Source organism: Numida meleagris, chromosome 2, assembly GCF_002078875.1.
Source record: "Numida meleagris isolate 19003 breed g44 Domestic line chromosome 2, NumMel1.0, whole genome shotgun sequence".
Taxonomy (NCBI): domain Eukaryota; kingdom Metazoa; phylum Chordata; class Aves; order Galliformes; family Numididae; genus Numida; species Numida meleagris.
The window spans coordinates 56,990,695-57,009,965 of record NC_034410.1 but is presented as its reverse complement, the minus strand read 5'-3'; the positions used below and the strand labels follow the sequence as shown (position 1 = coordinate 57,009,965).

Sequence of the window (19,271 nt, the reverse complement as noted above, 5' to 3'; positions counted from 1 at the left end):
ACTCTTGCGTTGTCATGCTGATCCATTTTTTGCTGCAGTGTCTTCTACATTGCTTGTGCTGTCTGCTGAGTACCAAATGAATTTTTCGTTACAAAGCAACCATTTTATTTATTTATTTGTTTCTCCAAAGATCATTTTAGGCTTCAATTTCTGTAGATGAAGTTGAGGAGTTTTAAGTCTATGTATGCTAGCTTTTAGGGGAATAAGACTTACATGTCCTAAGTTCAGTGCTTATTTCTACTTTCTTTACAGAGTGCCTGGAATAACAATTGCTACAGACATCATCTGTGGTTTTCCAGGAGAGACAGATGAAGATTTTCAAGAAACAATGAAACTTGTAGAACAGTACAAGTTTCCAAGCTTATTTATTAATCAATTTTACCCACGCCCAGGAACCCCTGCTGCAAAAATGCCTCAAGTTCCAGCTGCACTGGTAAGACACATTCTCTTCCTCCACTGTACACTTAGATATTTTTAAATGCACAAAGCATGTGCATGAAAATGTAGATTTTCTGCTAAACTATGCTACAATTCAATTAAAGATTTATGTAACTACTTGAATTGCTTTTAGAGATTTGCTGGATCACTGGGTGCTTTGTCATACATTAATTATTGTTTATATTGCTAGGACGAGTAAAATAGTAGTTATACTGAAGTCATGTCTTTCCTATCAAGTTTTGATTTAATAAGTGCTAAGAATGGTAGCTAATTAATTACAGTTTCTTTTTCCCCATTTTAAGACTTCTGTGACTCCAGCAATCTTAAGCCTGTTGTGAATAATTGTGGAAAGTTTTAACAGAGCAATAGTAATCAGTGATTTGTTTGTCAGATATCAAATTTGCACACAGTAATTCCACAAGACCACCTTATACGCTGCTTACAAAATCAGTCTTCCTTCAGCCCGTACGTTAAAGGCCACTGAAGAAATTTGCAGTTAGTCTTTCAGTTTTGAGATGTTTTCTTTCTGCTTTTAACTTAAAAGTGGAACCTTTCCTATAGTCCAACATCTCATCTCAGAGTCATATGAGGAAAAAAAAAACATTTTACTATAGAAAGCAGGTGGCTATTGACTATATTTTGATTGATTATAGTTTTTTGTAAGTAATGATAGGAATCATATATGAATGTATTAATTTTTTAATTGAATTTATTACTCTGCAAATTTTTCTGATCTGAATCTCCAAACAAAAAAGTGTAGAAGACTGCCAATACAATAATTTAGATCATTATTGTCTCACTATTACTGGCATGAATATCACTTGTATTTCCTATCAGTGTAAGAATGAAAGTTGGCCAACAATGTAAGTCTGTTTGAATAAAAACTCTTCATTTCCATTTGCTAATCCTAGTACTCTAATACAAAGTCAAACCTACATAGTTGTACTTGTATTCCACCACTTGTATGTCCGAAAGTGAAGTGAAGTCTCTGCTTGCTCTCAGTGTATACCCTGAATTCTGTAAGATGTCAGCTGCAGAAGATAGGAAATGAGTGTATCTGACCTCTGCAGTTTATTATTCAGAGAAGTACCTCTTGAGTAATTATTACTCATTTATTGAAGTCAATCTCCTAATAGAAAATACTCAGTTTTCAGATACAAACAGCTGTTATTGAAATATTATACTTAGTGTAACAAACTGACATAATTGAATTATTGTTATTAGTTTAGAATGCTTCTTATAAGGTCATATAAGTGAAAAATATGCAGAAATGTAATTTTTGGAAGTAAGGCAACTTAAAAACCGAAAAATTGTTTGTTTTATATTCTTCCATCCACTAGTTTGTAGGTGCACAATTGTCATAAGAGGTGCAAATAGCTTTTTTGTCCTCTTCTGTTTAACTGTGTGCCATGGGAAGACATTGTATGAAGAGCTAATTTATCAAAAGAGTGTTAGCTGTTCTGTGGTTGGGATTGTTAGGGTTAGGGTGGAAAGCAGTAATATCATTTTAACCCAATTTCACATTCTTTCTTCTTATTTCTAGCACTGGCTTACAGTTAGATTTGAGTAAGAACACTCAAAAAAGATGAAACCTCTAATCTAGAGCTGATGGAAAATCTATAATTAATAGATTTTTTTTTTCCTCCTTTCTGTAGTTCTTTAAAAAATCCTGTGAGATCATAGAATCACAGAATGGCTTGGGTTGGAAGGAATCTTAAAGATCATCTAGTTCCAACCCCATTGCCATAGGTTACCACCCACTAAATCAGGCTCTAGACCAGGCTGCCCAGGGCCCCATCCAACCTGACCTTGAACACCTTCAGATCCTTTGTCCTTTCATGTTTCTAGAAGTGGAGAGTAACCAGTCAAAGAGGGAGGAAGGAGATTGTGCTGTATTATGCTTTACATTTACAAAACCTCTAGATAGAATCTAGTGGTCTCTCCTGCATTAGCAAGAATGTGGCATATAATTTCTTTTTCCTTGTCTCCAGTAACTTATCATGTATGTTGCTCTGCTAGGAGAAGAAGCCACCATGCATGCTATGCGCACTTCATCCTTTAACAAAATACTGTTCATGTCATCTTTCTGTTTTCTTTCTTTTTTTTAATTGCTTTTGCATAGGGAAAGAAATAGTACATAAGTGATATTGAAATATTAGGTGCAAGTGTCTGGGTGTACGTTTATGTAGTGGATTATGCCACCAGTCCAAATGTGTGAGCTAGTGCTTCTACAGGAAGTTTGTAACAGTGTTCTCTGCAGTGAAACTGTTGGTAGGATCTCATTCTATGAAAATAATTTTGTCTGTATTATTTAACTACAGATGCTGAACCAGTGAACGTATTATTTGGTAACTGTTATTCTTGTATATTTTCCTGAAGTCTGGGTTTATTTGCTGCTATTTCAGCTTTGCAGTATTTCTACTGCTGTGTGCAAACTGTTCCACTTCAGTGTAGTCCAGTTCTCTAACTTTGGTTCAAGATAGCTTCAGTGGTTCTGCCCAAGTATCACAGCTGTAGTAATAACATTCTTGCCTTGTCAGTTCCTTTTGAGTTAGCTCTTTCCAGGAGGAATGTATGGCTGTTCAGGTTGGATGTTAGGAAATACTACTTTTCTGAAAGAGTGGTCAGGTGCTGGAATGGGGTGCCCGGGGAGCTGGTGGAGTCACTGACCCTGGAGGTGTTCAAAGAACATTCAGATATTGTGTTGAGGGACATGGTTTAGTGAGAACTATTGGTGATAGGTGGATGGTTGGACTGGATGATCTCATAGGTCTTTTCCAACCTTGGTAATTCTATGATTCTGTGACTTTTGGGGACAGTTGGTGGAGTACTGAGCATAGTAACATTTAGTGCTTTCAAATCTTTAGTGGATAGTTTTGATAAAAGTTGTAAATTCAAATGCTTTTCTGGATAAAAGTCGCACTTGGGCTTTATGATATGTCCAAATAGAAAAAAAAATAAAATCGGTAGGTCTACATGGAATCTTTCCTTCACACAGATGATTAATCTTTGAAAGTCTTACAGGCACTGATCTTTTTCTAAAAGGGCAGATGACACTAATCCAGATGGACAAGTCTGGCACCATAGATACTGAAAAGACAGCTAAGGCTGCAAGCTTTTCTTGTTCCTCCTGGAGAAAAAATGTCTGTGGAGAATCAGACATCTGTCTAAATGGTCTCATCACTTCATAACAATCAGTTAGGCTATGCTTACTATAAATGCTCTCTCCAGGCTTGACAAATGTTAGAGTCCAGTTAAGCAAAACTAAGAATGATTTTTATTTGTAAGCAATTGGAGGGATTTGCTGAGACATGTACATGAAAAATGAGTCAAGATGTTGTTTGAAACTTTAGTGCTTTTACCCCCATTTTGTCCACTTACTGCTAATTACTTTGTTTGAGGGATGAGTCTGGTTGTTAATTACCTCCAACGGGCTCTCTGTAAAACAAACAAATAAATAAGTCTTAAAAAGTGTAAACTACAAAATGCTATTTTGTATGTTGTCATTACTATCTGTAACTACAAATTGTATTTGTTGATAGGGTCTGTGTTTTTTCACTTTCCTATTGCATTTATTCATAAAAGTGATAGTGCTGATAATTGTACACTTCAGATTACAGGTTCTAGTCAGATATTTATGCTAGTGAGCAATGTAAGATTTAGAGGGGTCTGGCAGGGTTTTTGAGAAGGGAGGGAGTAAGCAAACGACTGTGTGGTGCTGAGCTGCTGCTGGATGAGACCATGCTACAGATTCAGCATGACTGCTAGGCTCCAGAGTTTCAGTCCTTGGAAAACCTTTGTATTCTGTCTTTTCAACACGTAACATTCCTGTCTTTGGCCTGTTGTTTTCTGTTACATTGCCATCCATACCCATGGATACCTATAGAACGGGTGCATACAAGGAGACATATGTATTTCTATTTTCTTTCCTTCCTTCCTCTTCAATGACTCATAAGTAAGCAGAAAAAACATGGAAGTTTTAACTGTGGCTTTTTATCATTTGTACTTGCATTTTAGTTAGGTAATATCAGAAATCTTTTTTTTTATTATTATTATTTTTAGTTTAGAATTATGGTACATTTATGAACCAGTCTGCTCAGAGCTGGAAACAGTGCAAGTGGCTGTAGGAATTGGTGAATGTTGTCCATCACTTAGTCCATGAAAATGAATATATGCATCAGAACATAAAAAAATCTATTTGTAAAACAAACAAAAAAAAGCCCTTGGTGTTGGGTGTTATGAACTTCCTCAAATGAAAGCATAATTTCATTTTAATAATTTGAACTTAGCACAGGTAGCAAATTAATAGTCTTTCCATGTCTGATATTAATTAAGTCACTGAAATGGTTTAAGATTTACTACTTATTAGCTTTGTTGTATAGCATAAATGGGTTCTGGCTGAGTGTATTTGTTTTTGTGGCTATCTGTAACTGTTATTTTAGACTCCAGGAAAAGAATTTACCTGTGACATAAATCCAGTTTGAAATATGTTTCCAAAAAAAAACATTACAGACTTATCAATATAATTCTCCTTCTTAAACCTGCAGCTCCCCTTCACTATTTGATTTCATTCTTTTTGTTTTTTTTTTTTTTTGTCATGGAGCTGGGACTGAGCTTGTCCATTATTTACAAATCATGTGACATTTATGATGGTCCATAAAATCTGCTGTGGAATGGCACTGAAATGTGCTTAGGTGGGTTCTTGGTGACCCTTTCCTGAACTTCATCAGTCTTGGATAATCTAAGCATGCCCATTCAGAGCCATCTCAGTCAGTCAGGTCACTGAGTGTTTTGGAACTTGTATCTTCTGCTGCATTTGTACCAGCACCCCTTGTCAGTGGGCTGAAAATCCATGTGGGATTTGGAATTGCTGAGCAACTGGAAATAGAGTAAAGGACTGAATAATAGATTGAGATGAAACGGAGTGGAGACATTGGCCAATTTTTGCATGTTTGATCAGTCTGTGTGCCTGTAGGTATGCAAGTGGTTTCTCTCCACACAGCAAGCATTTGAGCATCCTTTACTGTTCTCTATTCCATACTACACTCTATCTTATCAGCTACCATCCTTCTGCTCTTGTTTCTGGGATGCTGGAAGGCTAGGTGTTTTCACGGCAGCTATTGTGCAAGAGAGGACATGGATTTCTCACCACCTTATGAAAAGGAGAAGAATGTACTGTAGACAGGTTCAGTACTCCTGGATTTATGTATAAACCCATGTATATCCTAAGCTTAATGTGTTTATAAATATCATTTCATGACTAAAATATAGCTTGTGAATCATTCTGCTTTATATTTTTGTAGAAGTGAGAGTTCCAAATCACTCTATCCCTTGTGACCAATAACTTCCAGATTTCTGATTCAATGTCAGCATAATTCAAAATATAGCTGTTACATCAAACCAAATTCCTGTCAGACACCTTTCATCTATGAGATCTTTTTGAGCTAAAGAGTTTTCCTACATGAGTTACAGTGGCACCCTTAGAATATACTCGCCTTACAGAAATAGAGGTATATGGTCAAAATTTGAGTTTGAATTCCAGACATAAAAATCTACCAGAAGTGAAGAAGAGCATTAACTTACTATGTCCAGTGAAGACAGCTAAAATGTAATGCCCCACAGGATAAATGATCATTGAAGGCCCTTTTTAAAACAATCAGTTTCTTTGTGAAAGGCTTCTTTGTAACTTTTGTGTAATTTATCCTCTGCTAAGGGGGAGATTTTGTTCTGAAGAATGATAGGAATAACAAACATTAGTCCTAAGCTAAATTAAAGAACTCAGACTAGAAGGAATAGGAGTTCATTAAAATGTGTAGAATATGTGAGCTTGTGGAGTCTGTTACATAGCTGAAATTATGAGAGTTAAGGAGAAAATTGCAATGCCCATAGTTTAATGGAAAATTGATCCTTCAAGAAATTACTTTCAAATAGGTTGGCACATACTCTTATGAAGATCCTATGCTGTTGGTTTTTTTTAAAACATTTGTATTTTTCATAAATAGGAATCTCTACTTAAAATGTAAAACAGGCTAATCCGTGATTATTTGTGTTGCCATAATCCTGAATACACTTTAATGTTTGTGGTTATTTTCTTGATAAATATTTTTAGTAAAGGAGTGTGAAGTTTTATATATCTTCCTCTGTTTGGGGAAAAAAAAACAAACGTGAATTGTATGGGTTGATATCAAACTTTGTTTAAAATTTGATTTTTATAAAGATCACTGAATATATAAAGTACACAAAGACTAAAGATCTTAATTATAACTGTTTCATTCTGCTATTAATTCAGACTGGAAAAATGTCCACCGTACTGGGACACTAAGATAAATTGCTGTATATGACATACTGTACACTAAGTGACCGTTTGCATGGTTACGTCAAAAATTATTAATTTCTTAAACCAAGCTAAAAATGATACATATATATATATGAATATTTAAAGCAGATAAGTGTGTCTATTTTAACACAGTAATGCAGGTAGGTTAAGTCTTGCTACTCCCAAAGTGATTTTGTCTGCTTCATTACAGATATAATCGGAAAGACAGTAGAACTAACTTAGCCTTAGGAAGAGGGAGCCTGTGGGAGAGTGCATGGGGAAAGCAATAGGAGGCCTGCTTTCTCTCTGCTGGGAGCAGTGCTCTATTGTGCTAGTTTGTGGAGGCAGAGCACTGTACCTTGCTTGCAGGTTCACAACCAGGAGAAGAGTTCTTGATCTCTGCCAGTATGATAGTGAGCACTCAACTCGGAGCTAAAACTGATGCCCCTACAGGGAAATCCCCAGAGATGTCTGCTTGGGTTACTTGGATAAGTTACTTGGGTAACTTGGCAGTTTCAATGACTTGGCTCTTTTCTGAGTTGTGGTTTAGGTACAGAGATTTAAAAATTTATGGATTGAATCTCCCAGCAAAGCATTTAAATATATCTTGGTTAGATGCTACATCTTTCTGTTATTTTGTCAAATTACTCTTTGGAGATTTAAATTAAACCAGTCAGTGTCTTTTGATAGGATGCTCCTAACTCAATTCTATAAAATTCTGGGGATTGGAACTACTTAAGGCCCTTGTAATTTTGTGATCACTGAATTACAGAGTGGGGTGAGGATACAGCTTTGTTGCTGTTCTGAACAAGTGTGTTACTGAAGTTAAATTCCATAACACGATGTGCACTGGGCATGCAGTTTCAGAAAAGAAAGTTGCTATTTCCTTGCTTTCTCTTGCAAAAGAAGTGTCTGTTACACTGTGATACTGGGGAAGTTACTTGCAAAGTGACTTCCTTCTTCTCCTGAAGTCTATCAAAGCGTTTTTTTACCTTGGTGCTTATAAAATACAGGACTCCGTGGATTATGTTTACAAGAACACTGCCTGTATACAATATTTCATACTGTAAAACTGCATATTTTACTTTATTCTCCCAGGTAGCATTTTGTAACCTGGCTGCCACTTTTTTGTTCTTTGTCTCCTGCTGTCTTTTGAGTTTTGAACGATAAACTGTGATTCCATAAATAATAAATTAAAAGAAATATTTAACCAAAACTTTCAATAGGTATACAATTCATATTGTAGTTGAATTCTGCCTTGGCTACAAAGTTTCGTGTGTTTTCATCTCTAAATTAGTTAATCCATTATGTAGTATACAAGCAAGTGGTGTGGTTTTCTAGACTTGTTTGAAAAAAAAAAAATCATTGCTATTGTTTGGTAGCACACTCTAGTGTGTGAGATGCTTTATAAGGTCGAAATCAAGCCAGGTTCCTGAGGCAAAATTATATTTTATTTCAGTTCTAGCACTATGCAAAAGAGAGGGATTGTAAGTGATGAAAGCAGAAAAAAAAAAAAAAAAAAGGACGAGAATTTTGCTGATGATACAATTGAGGCTAACACCTTCAATGAAATTTGGGGAATCTACAGATCTGTAGTGATATTTGACTGGAATTATTATGAACCTTGAAGGTGATAACAGACATTAAAACTGAATGTTGAACTTAAAGGGAACCAGTGCCTCACTCATTTCATATCAGGGAGTAATCTTGAAATTCTTTATTAGTAGATGCAAAACTGAGAATATTCCATTTGTTAACTGCTTCTATGTAGTCTGTAATAAAATTATCTCAGCAATATTGGAATACTCCTTCACACTAAACATTATAGACCTGCCATGTTTAAAGGAAAGCAAACAATTTACAGGTTACATTAATACTATATGAAAGACAGGTAATTATCAACCAGGTAGGGTTGAAAATCAGCAGAAAAGTCTAATATACTTGTGTGAGTCCATGGAGTTTAGTATTCAGTATAGTTTTTTCATTTCCCAGCTTATTTAATATTTCTGTTTATGAAAATACGTTGTTAGGATACCCCTAGCTTCACCCTATTTTCACAGTATTATATGGAAAAGAAATTTTAAATTTAGTTCTGTCTTTCCAGAGTATTCAGTACAAAGTTTCCTGCTGGTAAGCTGTTGTGTAGAAAATGTTTTATGGTTTTAGAAGCTAAACCTATGCTTCTTTAAAAAAAAAAAACAAAACCAAAATGCTCTATTTGCTCTTTAAGTGATTAGGTCCGCAGTGTAGTCTTTTTCAAGCATTTTAAAATGTTTCATTATTGCCACAAATCACTGCATAGGGAAGAAAAGTAAACCTCAAGAAGCTCAGTAAGTCTTGGCTTTATTGGTTTATTATTCTGAAAGGGATTAAAGGGATCCTTTATTGTTACTATATTTTAAGTATATAATATGCATCTCAAGTGACCGATGTCCCCTTAAAATCTTGAAAGTTATGAATAAGAACTTAGAAAATCTCAAGCCCAGAAAATCAGTCAGAGAAAGAAAATATTTATATTAAGGTATGTGTTATATGTGTGTATGCTAACAGGGAAAATAATCACGTAATTATAGAATCACCAGGATTATAAAAGACTTCTAAAATCATCCAGTCTAACTGTCCACCTATCACCAATATTTCCCACTAAACCATGTCCCTCAATACAACATCTAAACGTTTCTTGAACACATCCAAGGTCGGTGACTCCACCACCTCCCTGGGCAGCCCGTTCCAGTGCCTGACCACTCTCTCAGAGATTTACTTCCTATTGTCCAACATGAATCTCCCCTGTGCAACTTAAGGCTATTCCTTCTAGTGACATGGGAGAAGAGGCTGACCCCCACCTCACCACAACCTCCCTTCAGATAGTTGTAGAGAGCGATAAGGTCATCCCTGAACAATCCCAGCTTCCTCAGCTGTTCCTCATAAGACTCGCACTCTAGGCTCCTCACCAGCTTCATTGCCCTTCTCTGGACATGCACCAGAGCCTCAATGTCTTTCTTGTAGTCAGGGCCTGAAACTGAACACAGTACTCGAGGTGCAGCCTTGCCAGTGCTGAGTACAGAGGGATGATCGCGTCTCTGCTCTTGCTGGCAACACTATTTCTGATACAAGCCAGGATGCCATTGGCCTTCTTGGACACCTGGGCACACTGCTGGCTCATGTTCAGTCGAGCATCGACCAACACCCCCAGGTCCATTTCCTCTACACAACCATCCAGCCACTCTCCCCCAAGCCTGTAGTGTTGTCTGGGGTTGTTGCAGCCTAAGTGCAGGACCCGGCACTTGGTCTTGTTGAACTTCATCCCATTGGCCTCAGCCCAGTGATTCAGCCTGTCCAGATCCCTTTGTAGGGCCTTCCTGTCTCCAGGCAGATTGACACTTCCTCCCAACTTGGTGTCATCAGCAAACTTACTGAGGGTGCTCTCAATCCCCTTGTCATCAATAAAGATACTGAATGGGACAGGCCCCAGCACTGACCTCTGGGGAGCACCACTTGTGACTGGTTGCCAGCTGTATTTAACTCCATTTACCACCACGTTCTGGGCCCAGGCCTCCAGCCGATTCTTTACCCAGCAAAGAAAGTATCTGTCCAAGCCATGGGCTGCCAGCTTCTCCAGAAGAATACTGTGGGAGACAGTGTCGAAGGCTTTGCTGAAATCAAGGTAGACCACATCAACAGCCTTTCCCTCATCCAACAGAGGGGGTTGCTAGATCGTGGAAGGAGATCAGGTTGATGAAGCAGGACCTGCCTTTCATGAACCCATCGTGGCTAGGCCTGATCCCCTGGTTACCGTGTGATCTCCCTCAAGGTGATCTGCTCCATAACCTTCACTGACACTGAGGTCAGGTTGACAGGCCTGTAATTCCTCGGATCCTCCTTTGACCCTTCTTGTAAATGGAAGTCACATTGGCAAGCCTCCAATCCTCTGAGGCCTCTCCGACTGACCACAAACACAGATAAATGATGGAAAGTGGCTTAGCTATCACCTCTGCCAACTCCCTCAGCACCCTCGGATGGATCCCATCTGGCCCCATGGACTTCTAACCATCCAGGTGGAGCAGCAGGTCTCTATTTCCACCTGAATCATAGGAGATTTATGCTGCTCTCCATCTGAGACTTCCAGGTCAGGGGGTAGAGTACCCCGAGGATAACTGGTCTGACTTTTAAAGACAGATGTGAAGAAGGCATTAAGAACCTCAGCCTTATCCTTATAGTAATGTGTTGTTTTCTTGAGACTGACATTATGTATGTATATTGTTTTAAGAAATATCATTAATTGATGTTGGCTTGTTTTTTATTTTACAATTGCATGTTGAACACTGCCTGTCTTTTGAGAAGTGCTTGATTACTTGCATGTATTTTAGTAATAATCTTGAAATAATTCATTTACAATAGCTGTGCTTGAGGAGGGCCTTCCATCCTGGCCTTGTGTAAAATATGTGATTGTACTGTATTAAACTCAGTCCTGCAAGTCCACTTTCGTTTATTCTTCATCAGTCTTTTACATACCTCTTGAGCTAATGGCAACGATAAAAAGTTTGTGTGATATCTCAAGTATAATTTAACATTTTAAGAATGTATTGAAGCAGAGAAGTGAAAAATTGTTTGCACAGTCGCATACTTTCTTTATTGTTAATTATTCTATGAAAGGGATGTTGGATTAGTAGTGAGAAGAGAGACATAGGAGTCAAGCTGCATCAAGGGAAGTTGTGGGGAGATGCTTATCAATAGCCTAGAGCTAAAAGGAAGACAGAAGGTTTAGTGTCTGGAATAGTGCCCTAGAGGAAGAGAAAGAAGGACCTTGTCTCCTTGTTTCGCATCATGTCTAGATGTGGAGAGGCCTGCTTTGCTGCAGCTCTTGTGCTTTTCTCCTTTTGCAGGTGAGCTGGGAACTGTGTCTTTTCTCCATTTAAAAAACTTACAATTACTAGTCTTCATTTAAGGAGTTGAAGTGGTTACCGTTATAGCAGCTTATACTCTATTCTTGTTTTTTGATCTCTAAAAATGTTAGAAACACTTATAAGTGTTTTATATTTGTTGTGTTTTTTTATTAATAGATCCAAGTTGAGTGAACTTGGTGTTCTAGAAAGACACAAATTATCACTGGTCAATCTCAACTCTGTAATTGAAACATTTTGTCTCAATTTATCCAAAATTCCTACAACCCAGTAAAGTACTGTTTAGATTTAGATGAACTAAGCATTCAGGACATCCTGTGACTTTACTGGGTGAGTTTTTTCAGGTGTATCTCCAGAAACAACATTTCATGCTCCTCTGTTTCATGAATTTTCAGCATTTTCTCAATCAGGAACATTTTGATTTCATAACCAACCAAACAAACAAAAGCAAAACTTCTACCTTTTGTGAGTGATTTCCTAAAATACAAAAATGGAAGACGATGGTAAATGTTGTCTAACAAACGACATCTTCATTATGTGTTGTGTCCAACTGAGTCTGTAAATGGCAGTTTGTCTAGAGTGTGAGGGTGAAGAAGGAGGGTTTTCTGTGATAAATTTTTATTGATATTTACTAAAGCTACTTCAGTGAAAGTATTCAAAATCACTTTGTAGGCAATCAAAACGGATATGAGGGAAGTAGTCTTCAGTAAGAAAAAGCAAGAATTATACTTCTTTTTTCCTTGTGTTGGTTTTTTTTTCTTTTTTTCTTTTGTTGTGTTGGGTTTTTTTTCCTAGAAATTTTAGTAGAGATCTCCAGATTTCTCATTAAAATACTTCTTGTGTGACTATACATTAAATTAATTTTAAGCAACTTTTAAATGATCATTTTGATAGCTCTCTTCAATTTATTATGGCATTTCTCTAAGTCTTTTAAATAGTATTGTAAGCACTGTTTCTGTGCATAACTGTACAAGGATTGAAGTCATTGCAGGGTAGAAATGGAATTTGAGTTGTACTACCTGAAGCTTTTGTTTGAATGTCTTTATTCCTTTGAAAGTAAAACAGGTATTAATGGGGATTTACTAAGATAGATCTTCTCTTTGGTATATTAGGTCGCTGAGAAATTCTACACTAACAAAAATGTCTTTATTAATATCACTCTCATTAGTTTTAAAGTTGCTCAGTAAACTCACAGAAGAAGCAAGGCCGGTTAGGTGTATTGTGGACATTAGGAAATACTACTTTTCTGAAAGGGTGGTCAGGCACTGGAATGGGCTGCCCAGGGAGGTGGTTGAGTCACCGACCCTGGAGGTGTTCAAGAAACATTTAGATTTAGCATTGAGAGACATGGTTTAGTGGGGTTATTGGTGGTAGGTAGATGGTTGGACTGGATGATCTTGTAGGTCTTTTCCAACCTAGCTAATTATATGATTCTATGATTCTATGATTAGGTGTACTGTATTACTGCAGTAGAATTGTCCATAAGAGAAGCAGCCCTCCATACTGAAAACAAAATTCACCACTCTTCTTCGAATAGGAGTAATTTTTTTTTTGTCTCTTTAGTGGCAATTACTGAAACAGTGTTAGTGAGCTCACAGAAGTAGCAATATTAGTCTGATACTTCTAATAAGTCGAAATTATGCAGCTGTCATAAATTGTACTAGTAACTAAAATTACTGCTTCTATGATTAAGTGCATCTGAACATTTCACAGAAAATAAAAGTATAAGAAAATGCATAATCAAAAATTTCTAAATTGTCCTTTAGTTTCTGGAAGTGCAGTCGTTCAGCTGTCTATTTAGTTAACAGCATGCTGGAAACATGGCCAGATCCTACCAGTTAGTTGGAAAATTGCTTTCGCTGAAGAGATGGCTAAAACAAGACAATGGGACAGACGGCAAGCAAAGAGTTCTTGTCTCCTCTTTACAATTTCCAACTTGGAATGCTCTGCCCCCCAGAGCTATGAATTAAGTTAACATAGATTTTGACACAATGGAACTCTGAACTTACATGTGACTCATCTCTGTATTGAAGAGTGTTTTTTGTTTTTTTCCTTTTCCAATGCTCCCCTCTGTAGAATACAGCTGAGAGATTTCTGTTTAACATCTGCTGAAATCACTGAAAGGTCTTTCATTGATTTCAGTAGAAACTGGATTAAGCAGGTTTTGTCTTTGAACTTTGTTCTTAACAGAAAGAACCTCTTTCCCTTTGACTTGGCATTAAATGGAGTACTGCCTATTAATTTTCAACAATCAAGGCAGTGAGAGTATTAGCATCAGAAAAGATAGAAAAATAATATATGATTTGTTTTTAAACTGCCTTCTTTTAAACTCAATCTGCTAAAAGGCAAGACTGCAAGTAAACACTAGAATAGCAGACGAGTCCTTGCAAGATTGGAGCCTAATCTTCAAACTTTATCTATATTCTAAAACAGTTTGTTTTATTGTTCAGAAATTAAATAAGGATTGTTTACACATTCCTCTGATGTTCTATATATTATTATTTATTTTTATGAAGGATATGTTCTTAGCATTGTTAATATATATGTTAATCATTTCCTGTGATATTTAGTGTCCTTAATTTGCATATGCTACTCGTCATACTTACTGTTCCATTAACAAAGTGGGAATAGAATTTGTACCTGCATGCAACTTCTTAAACCTGCAGTCTCTTTCTTTTTCCTCTATTTTATCTAATATGGTTTATTTATTAATATTACTTTTCAGAAAAAGCAAAGAACAAAGGATCTGTCCCAGCTGTTTCATTCATACAATCCATATGATCATAAGGTAAGAAAAAATATACTGTCTACATTTATTATTAAGAATAATTCCAAACATTCATGGTAATTATATTTAATGTTTAGTGCAAAAATAAGATAAAATTGAAAATTGAAGGCATTAGTGCATTCATGTTATTTAAATTATGCTGTCATATAAATGTTTCTTTGATTCTTTAAGCCAAGCTTGAAAAGCTCCATTTTCTGATTTCTGGAATGAATGACTTGCTTTAACCTCCTAGAAGTATGATTTATAGATTGTCAATAAATTGCGCAAAGCGACCATTTGTGGTATCTGGTTCCCTTCTTTTTTCTCTCTGTTCAGAAACTATGTTATCTCTGAATATGATACTTACACTGTTGTGTCAATTAGGCCTAGAGATGCATGATACTAATGAATTATCTGTTGATTCTGAAGCCATCATTGGAAGATGCTGTTTTGCTAACAGCCTCCTGGTTGACTGGGAGAAAAGAAAAAATAGTCGTTGTCACCAGGCGATAGAGACAATAAAATCAGGTTGAAAGGCAGCCATTACAACATTTCTGTGCTGTCGCTTGTCGTAATGCTTTTATGTAGACATGAGAAAGAATGCATTAAGCAGTTTGAAGAGAAAGTTAGGAAAGCTTGTAAATATTTTCAAGGAGTTTGTCCTGTCTCGGATACATCTGTGAGCATACCTTTTTAGGCAAGTGGACTAGATTCTTCAACAATTTGTCAGCAGTATGACATCACTGACTTTGCTTCTGTTTTGTAAAGTGTGTGTCATTTTTCAAGTATATATGTGTAACCATACAGTGGAAAAAAGAGCTGAGTTTTCATATTTGGGGGAAGAAGATAGCAGAAGAGTGTATGTATGTGCATCTGTCTGTATGTATGAACACATGCAAAGTGTGTGTATACCTATACAAACATCTATGAGAAATAAATACATTCTCTGTATATCAGTGGATTAAATTCACCAGACAGGTTGTTGCTATGAGTGTTCTACAGTTACCACCTAGTTCAGCATTTACTATTTCAAAAAAAACCCAAAACATTGTCAAACAGTAGTTATTCTGTAATTTTATTAATTGTATATCATTTCAAGTGAAATCCATCACTTTGAAGTATTTTTTATAGATCAGCTTCAATTGTCTATGAGACCTGGTAAAGCAAAAGTTAAGGACCTATGAAAATTGATAAACATGAAGCATAAAGGAAATCAGTGTGACAAGATTTTGAACGGGATCATTATTTTTTTGAGTTGAAGCTTTTTAAGTTATATGTAATAGTAAGGACATTAATATCTAATAAGGAGAGGCAACTGATGAACCAGAAGCTTTGATATTTTCTCCGTGTTGAAATTCTCCTGTGTCAAACACTTGTTATTCATAGAACAAGGAAATTCCAGTATTCTTTTATTAGTGCTTTTAATGGACCTTGGCCATTTGTAACTCCTGCTGCCTTCCTGCTCATATCCTTTGTGGCATTATATCAAAGTATCCTCAAATGATTTTGGCTTCAGTTGTGAAGACTTTTGCGCTCTTTACAAATTAGTCATCAGGTAAGGTGGAATTGAATATAAATGCTTGGATATATTCCCCTTTGATCTTTGTTTTAGGACATATAATAAATTATTAAAAATAGCACAATTGTCTGATGAGTGGTTTTTGACGCTCCTTTCTTTTGCTGTTTCCAAGCACATTCCACATATACATCTGAGCGCAAAAGAAAAAAAAAAAAGCAGGACAAATGGAATCATTAAAAAAAAAAGTCTGTTTTACTAGTTTTACTGAAGTTATGTTTTATCTGATTAAATGCCACACAAAGGATTGGGTTTTGGGGGGACTGTTATTTTGTAGATTATTTTCAATAAGTGTAAGGAGGAGATTTTGCTTTATGCAAGTGTTGGTAATACAGGATCATGATGTGAATTACTTGAATTACTGACTTCCATTTTCCTTAGTTGGTTGGTAACAGCCTTTTCTCTGAGTCCTTTTCTGGAGTAGAAAAGGGATAAACTTAAGGATAAGTTATGGTTTGGTTGTAGTAGTTAAAACAGATGAAATACAATGATTGGAGCAGAACAGTCTACCGAGTGTTGATAGCATTCCATGCTTTTGTGATGGAATATCACATAGGAAAGAGAAAAACTAATCAGAAAAAAGTTCATTCTTCCAAGTTCATGCTTCACTCACTAAACCAGAAAATGATGTTTTGATGGAGTGACTACACTAACCTTACTACCTTACTTTATGCTTGGTCAGGAAACTGGTAGAGATAGCAGCTATTTCTTGAAATTCTTCTTCAGTATGTATTTGCCTTTACAGTGCAAGTTACTGTATTGGAAAAGGCATTTTAAAGGTCTATGGTTGTGCATTCCCAGGTGAAAAACCAGGTCTTGTATTGAGAGAGAAAGCAAGGATTTCCTTTTCCTTCCATTTCCTCTGTGGAGTCTTGTCACGTACTTAGTTGAGGCCTCAGTTAAGCAGTAAGGGGGGCAGGGCCTTCATGTTCTACCATGCCAAAGACATGGAAATTTGGGAGAAATTCTGCCCCTGCTGTTAACAGAGGAAGAGTAGTTAAGCTCCTGCATTATTTAATTCATAAATATGTGTACTTTAGTTGCTCTTGTCATTGATTAGATGAAATCATACAATAGCAAACCTCAAAAACTGTCTTTCAGTTGCATTCTTATCCAGGGGGATTTGATCCTATTCTGTTCTACCTGGTGTCTGTGGTGTTACAGAGCCTGTGGGTCTTCCAAATACTGTGCCCTCAAAAGAGCTCGTTGTAGCATCAGTCTGGAATAGATGGGAAATGTCTTGGATTCTTGATGTGAAACATAGGAAAAGCTCCCTTTTCTTCTAAAACATATGCTTTCTAAGGCTGAATAATTATTTTGAAAATGCTGATATATATCTCGGTTATTTAAAATCAGATAAGATGTTTGACATTTGTTCTATATTATTTCAGTATGTATAATAACATTGTATTCTGTCTGTAGACAATGCCATTCCTTATTCTGAAATACTTACTTTTTCCTGTGTTTATGCAGAGTAGAAATATCAACAGCCTCACTTTCCTAAGGGTCAAGTTCTGGCTGCTATGTTATTGCTCTAGTTATCAGTAGAACAGCTCTTCTGGTAACACAGAATCATAGAATCATAGAATTAGCAAGGTTGGAAAAGACCTACAAGATCATCCAGTCCAACCATCCACCTACCACCAGTATTACCCCACTAAACCATGTCTGAACACAATGTCTATGTACAGTTTATCCTTCCCTAGTGCGATCAGAAAGGGAAGATAAGAGACCCTCATAAACTGTACCAACCGTGGTTTTAGTGATTAAATTTAAAAAAAGAATTATATGTGAGGAATGTTCTTTTTTTATCTTTAGCTGTTGTCTGGCCAGTTGTCTAATAGCTCATTCAATGAAAAGTTGTTTGCACACAAGTAAGTCATTTCAACTGAACCTTTCATGTGCGTATACTGAGACCTTCCACACTGCACACCTCAAGAATTTTATTCTGTCTGCAATGGATGTTTAAATTCCATAGAATCTTTCTTCCAAATGATGTTAGCCCTTTAAAACTTGGCCCTATTTTGATCGCAGGTTACTTGGTCAACACAACAGGTTTGAGGAGCTTAATATGAGCTTCAGGATCTAGTACATGGAAAGCATCCAAATTCACCATCAGAGGCCCTAGTTCCTTTTTTCTTTCTGTTGAATGAGTAAGTATTCAGTCTAGCCCTGGAGCAGATGTTTGGAATGATAATCCTCAATTTCTGCTCTGCAGAAAACTGTTTATACTTACAGGAAGCAGAATATAGCAGAACTGCAGTTCATTTTGTTACTCTGCCCTCTTCAGAGGATAGTCAGGCAGAGAGACCTCAGGGCGTATCCATCTTTGTACTGTGCTCCTACAGTGAGAAGTCCTCCCTGAATTGTGCTTAAAACTCAGCTCTGGATTTGTTTGTTTTTGCAGTCTGAATCTGTTGCTCAGAAGGAGGACATGAGCTCTGGAAACATAAGGTCATGCAATAGATATATGGTGCTAGTGGGCTATTATAGCATGCTCTGTATCCAACCAAATATAAAATAGCCAATGTTTGCATCATTTGAAAGGAGTTTTTTGAGGGATTTTTTTTCCCTGCTAAAATTGCTCAGGATTAAAAAACTGACTGTTTCAGGAGATGAGCTCTAATAGATGCAATGCTAGTCAAATAATTGTTAAATCTTAAAGCTTCACACTTGAAAATGTTCCATATTAATGTGTTACAGAAATGTTAAAACTAGAGCTAGAACTTCACAGACAATGCCTGTGTGATTGGCAAGTTATATGGATTATTGTATTGTGGCACACAATTAAATGACAAAAAGCTTTCTCTTTTCTCTCCTTTTTTTTTTTTTTTTTTTTTTTTTTTTTTTTTTTTTTTGCTAGCTCTTAGCCTGGTATGCACTTTGGGCTGGGGTGGGAGTTGTATCTTATATTCATTGGGCTTTGATAAAAGTAGAAATGATCATAACTGGCTCAAGGAAGATTAGTGTGAAGATTATGCAAACCTTAAAGGTAAGGTGCTACTGGCTGCTGTCCTTTACTGATTTGTTTTGAGAATTTTATTCAAGCAATTGTTTCAATAGAGCACTAACTCTTGCTTCTGTTTCTAACAGAAAATAAGTAATAATAAGGCTGCTCATGTCAGCAGCCTTAAATCTGTGGTTGCGGGGCATCCTCTTCTTCTGCAGGGTTCTGTAGCTGTTCTGGAGAGCGATGGCACTGGGAACCAGTGATACTGACTTTGCTGAGGTGTGCAGAAACAGGAGTGGGAAGTTAAGAGATGCTTTTGGGAC

At 36.6% G+C, this 19,271-nt stretch overlaps 1 protein-coding gene across 4 annotated transcripts in view; it reads left to right on the top strand.

Annotated features, from left to right (window-relative positions):
• The window catches only part of CDKAL1 (CDK5 regulatory subunit associated protein 1 like 1), a 390,780-nt gene that overhangs the window by 286,091 nt on the left and 85,418 nt on the right, over positions 1 to 19,271 (top strand). For all 4 annotated transcript variants that reach the window (XM_021389320.1, XM_021389318.1, XM_021389319.1 and 1 more), the window contains 2 exons: positions 253 to 433; positions 14,381 to 14,443. In XM_021389320.1, coding sequence (XP_021244995.1) covers positions 253 to 433; positions 14,381 to 14,443 — 244 coding nt within the window. The remainder of the gene's footprint in view (positions 1 to 252; positions 434 to 14,380; positions 14,444 to 19,271) is intronic.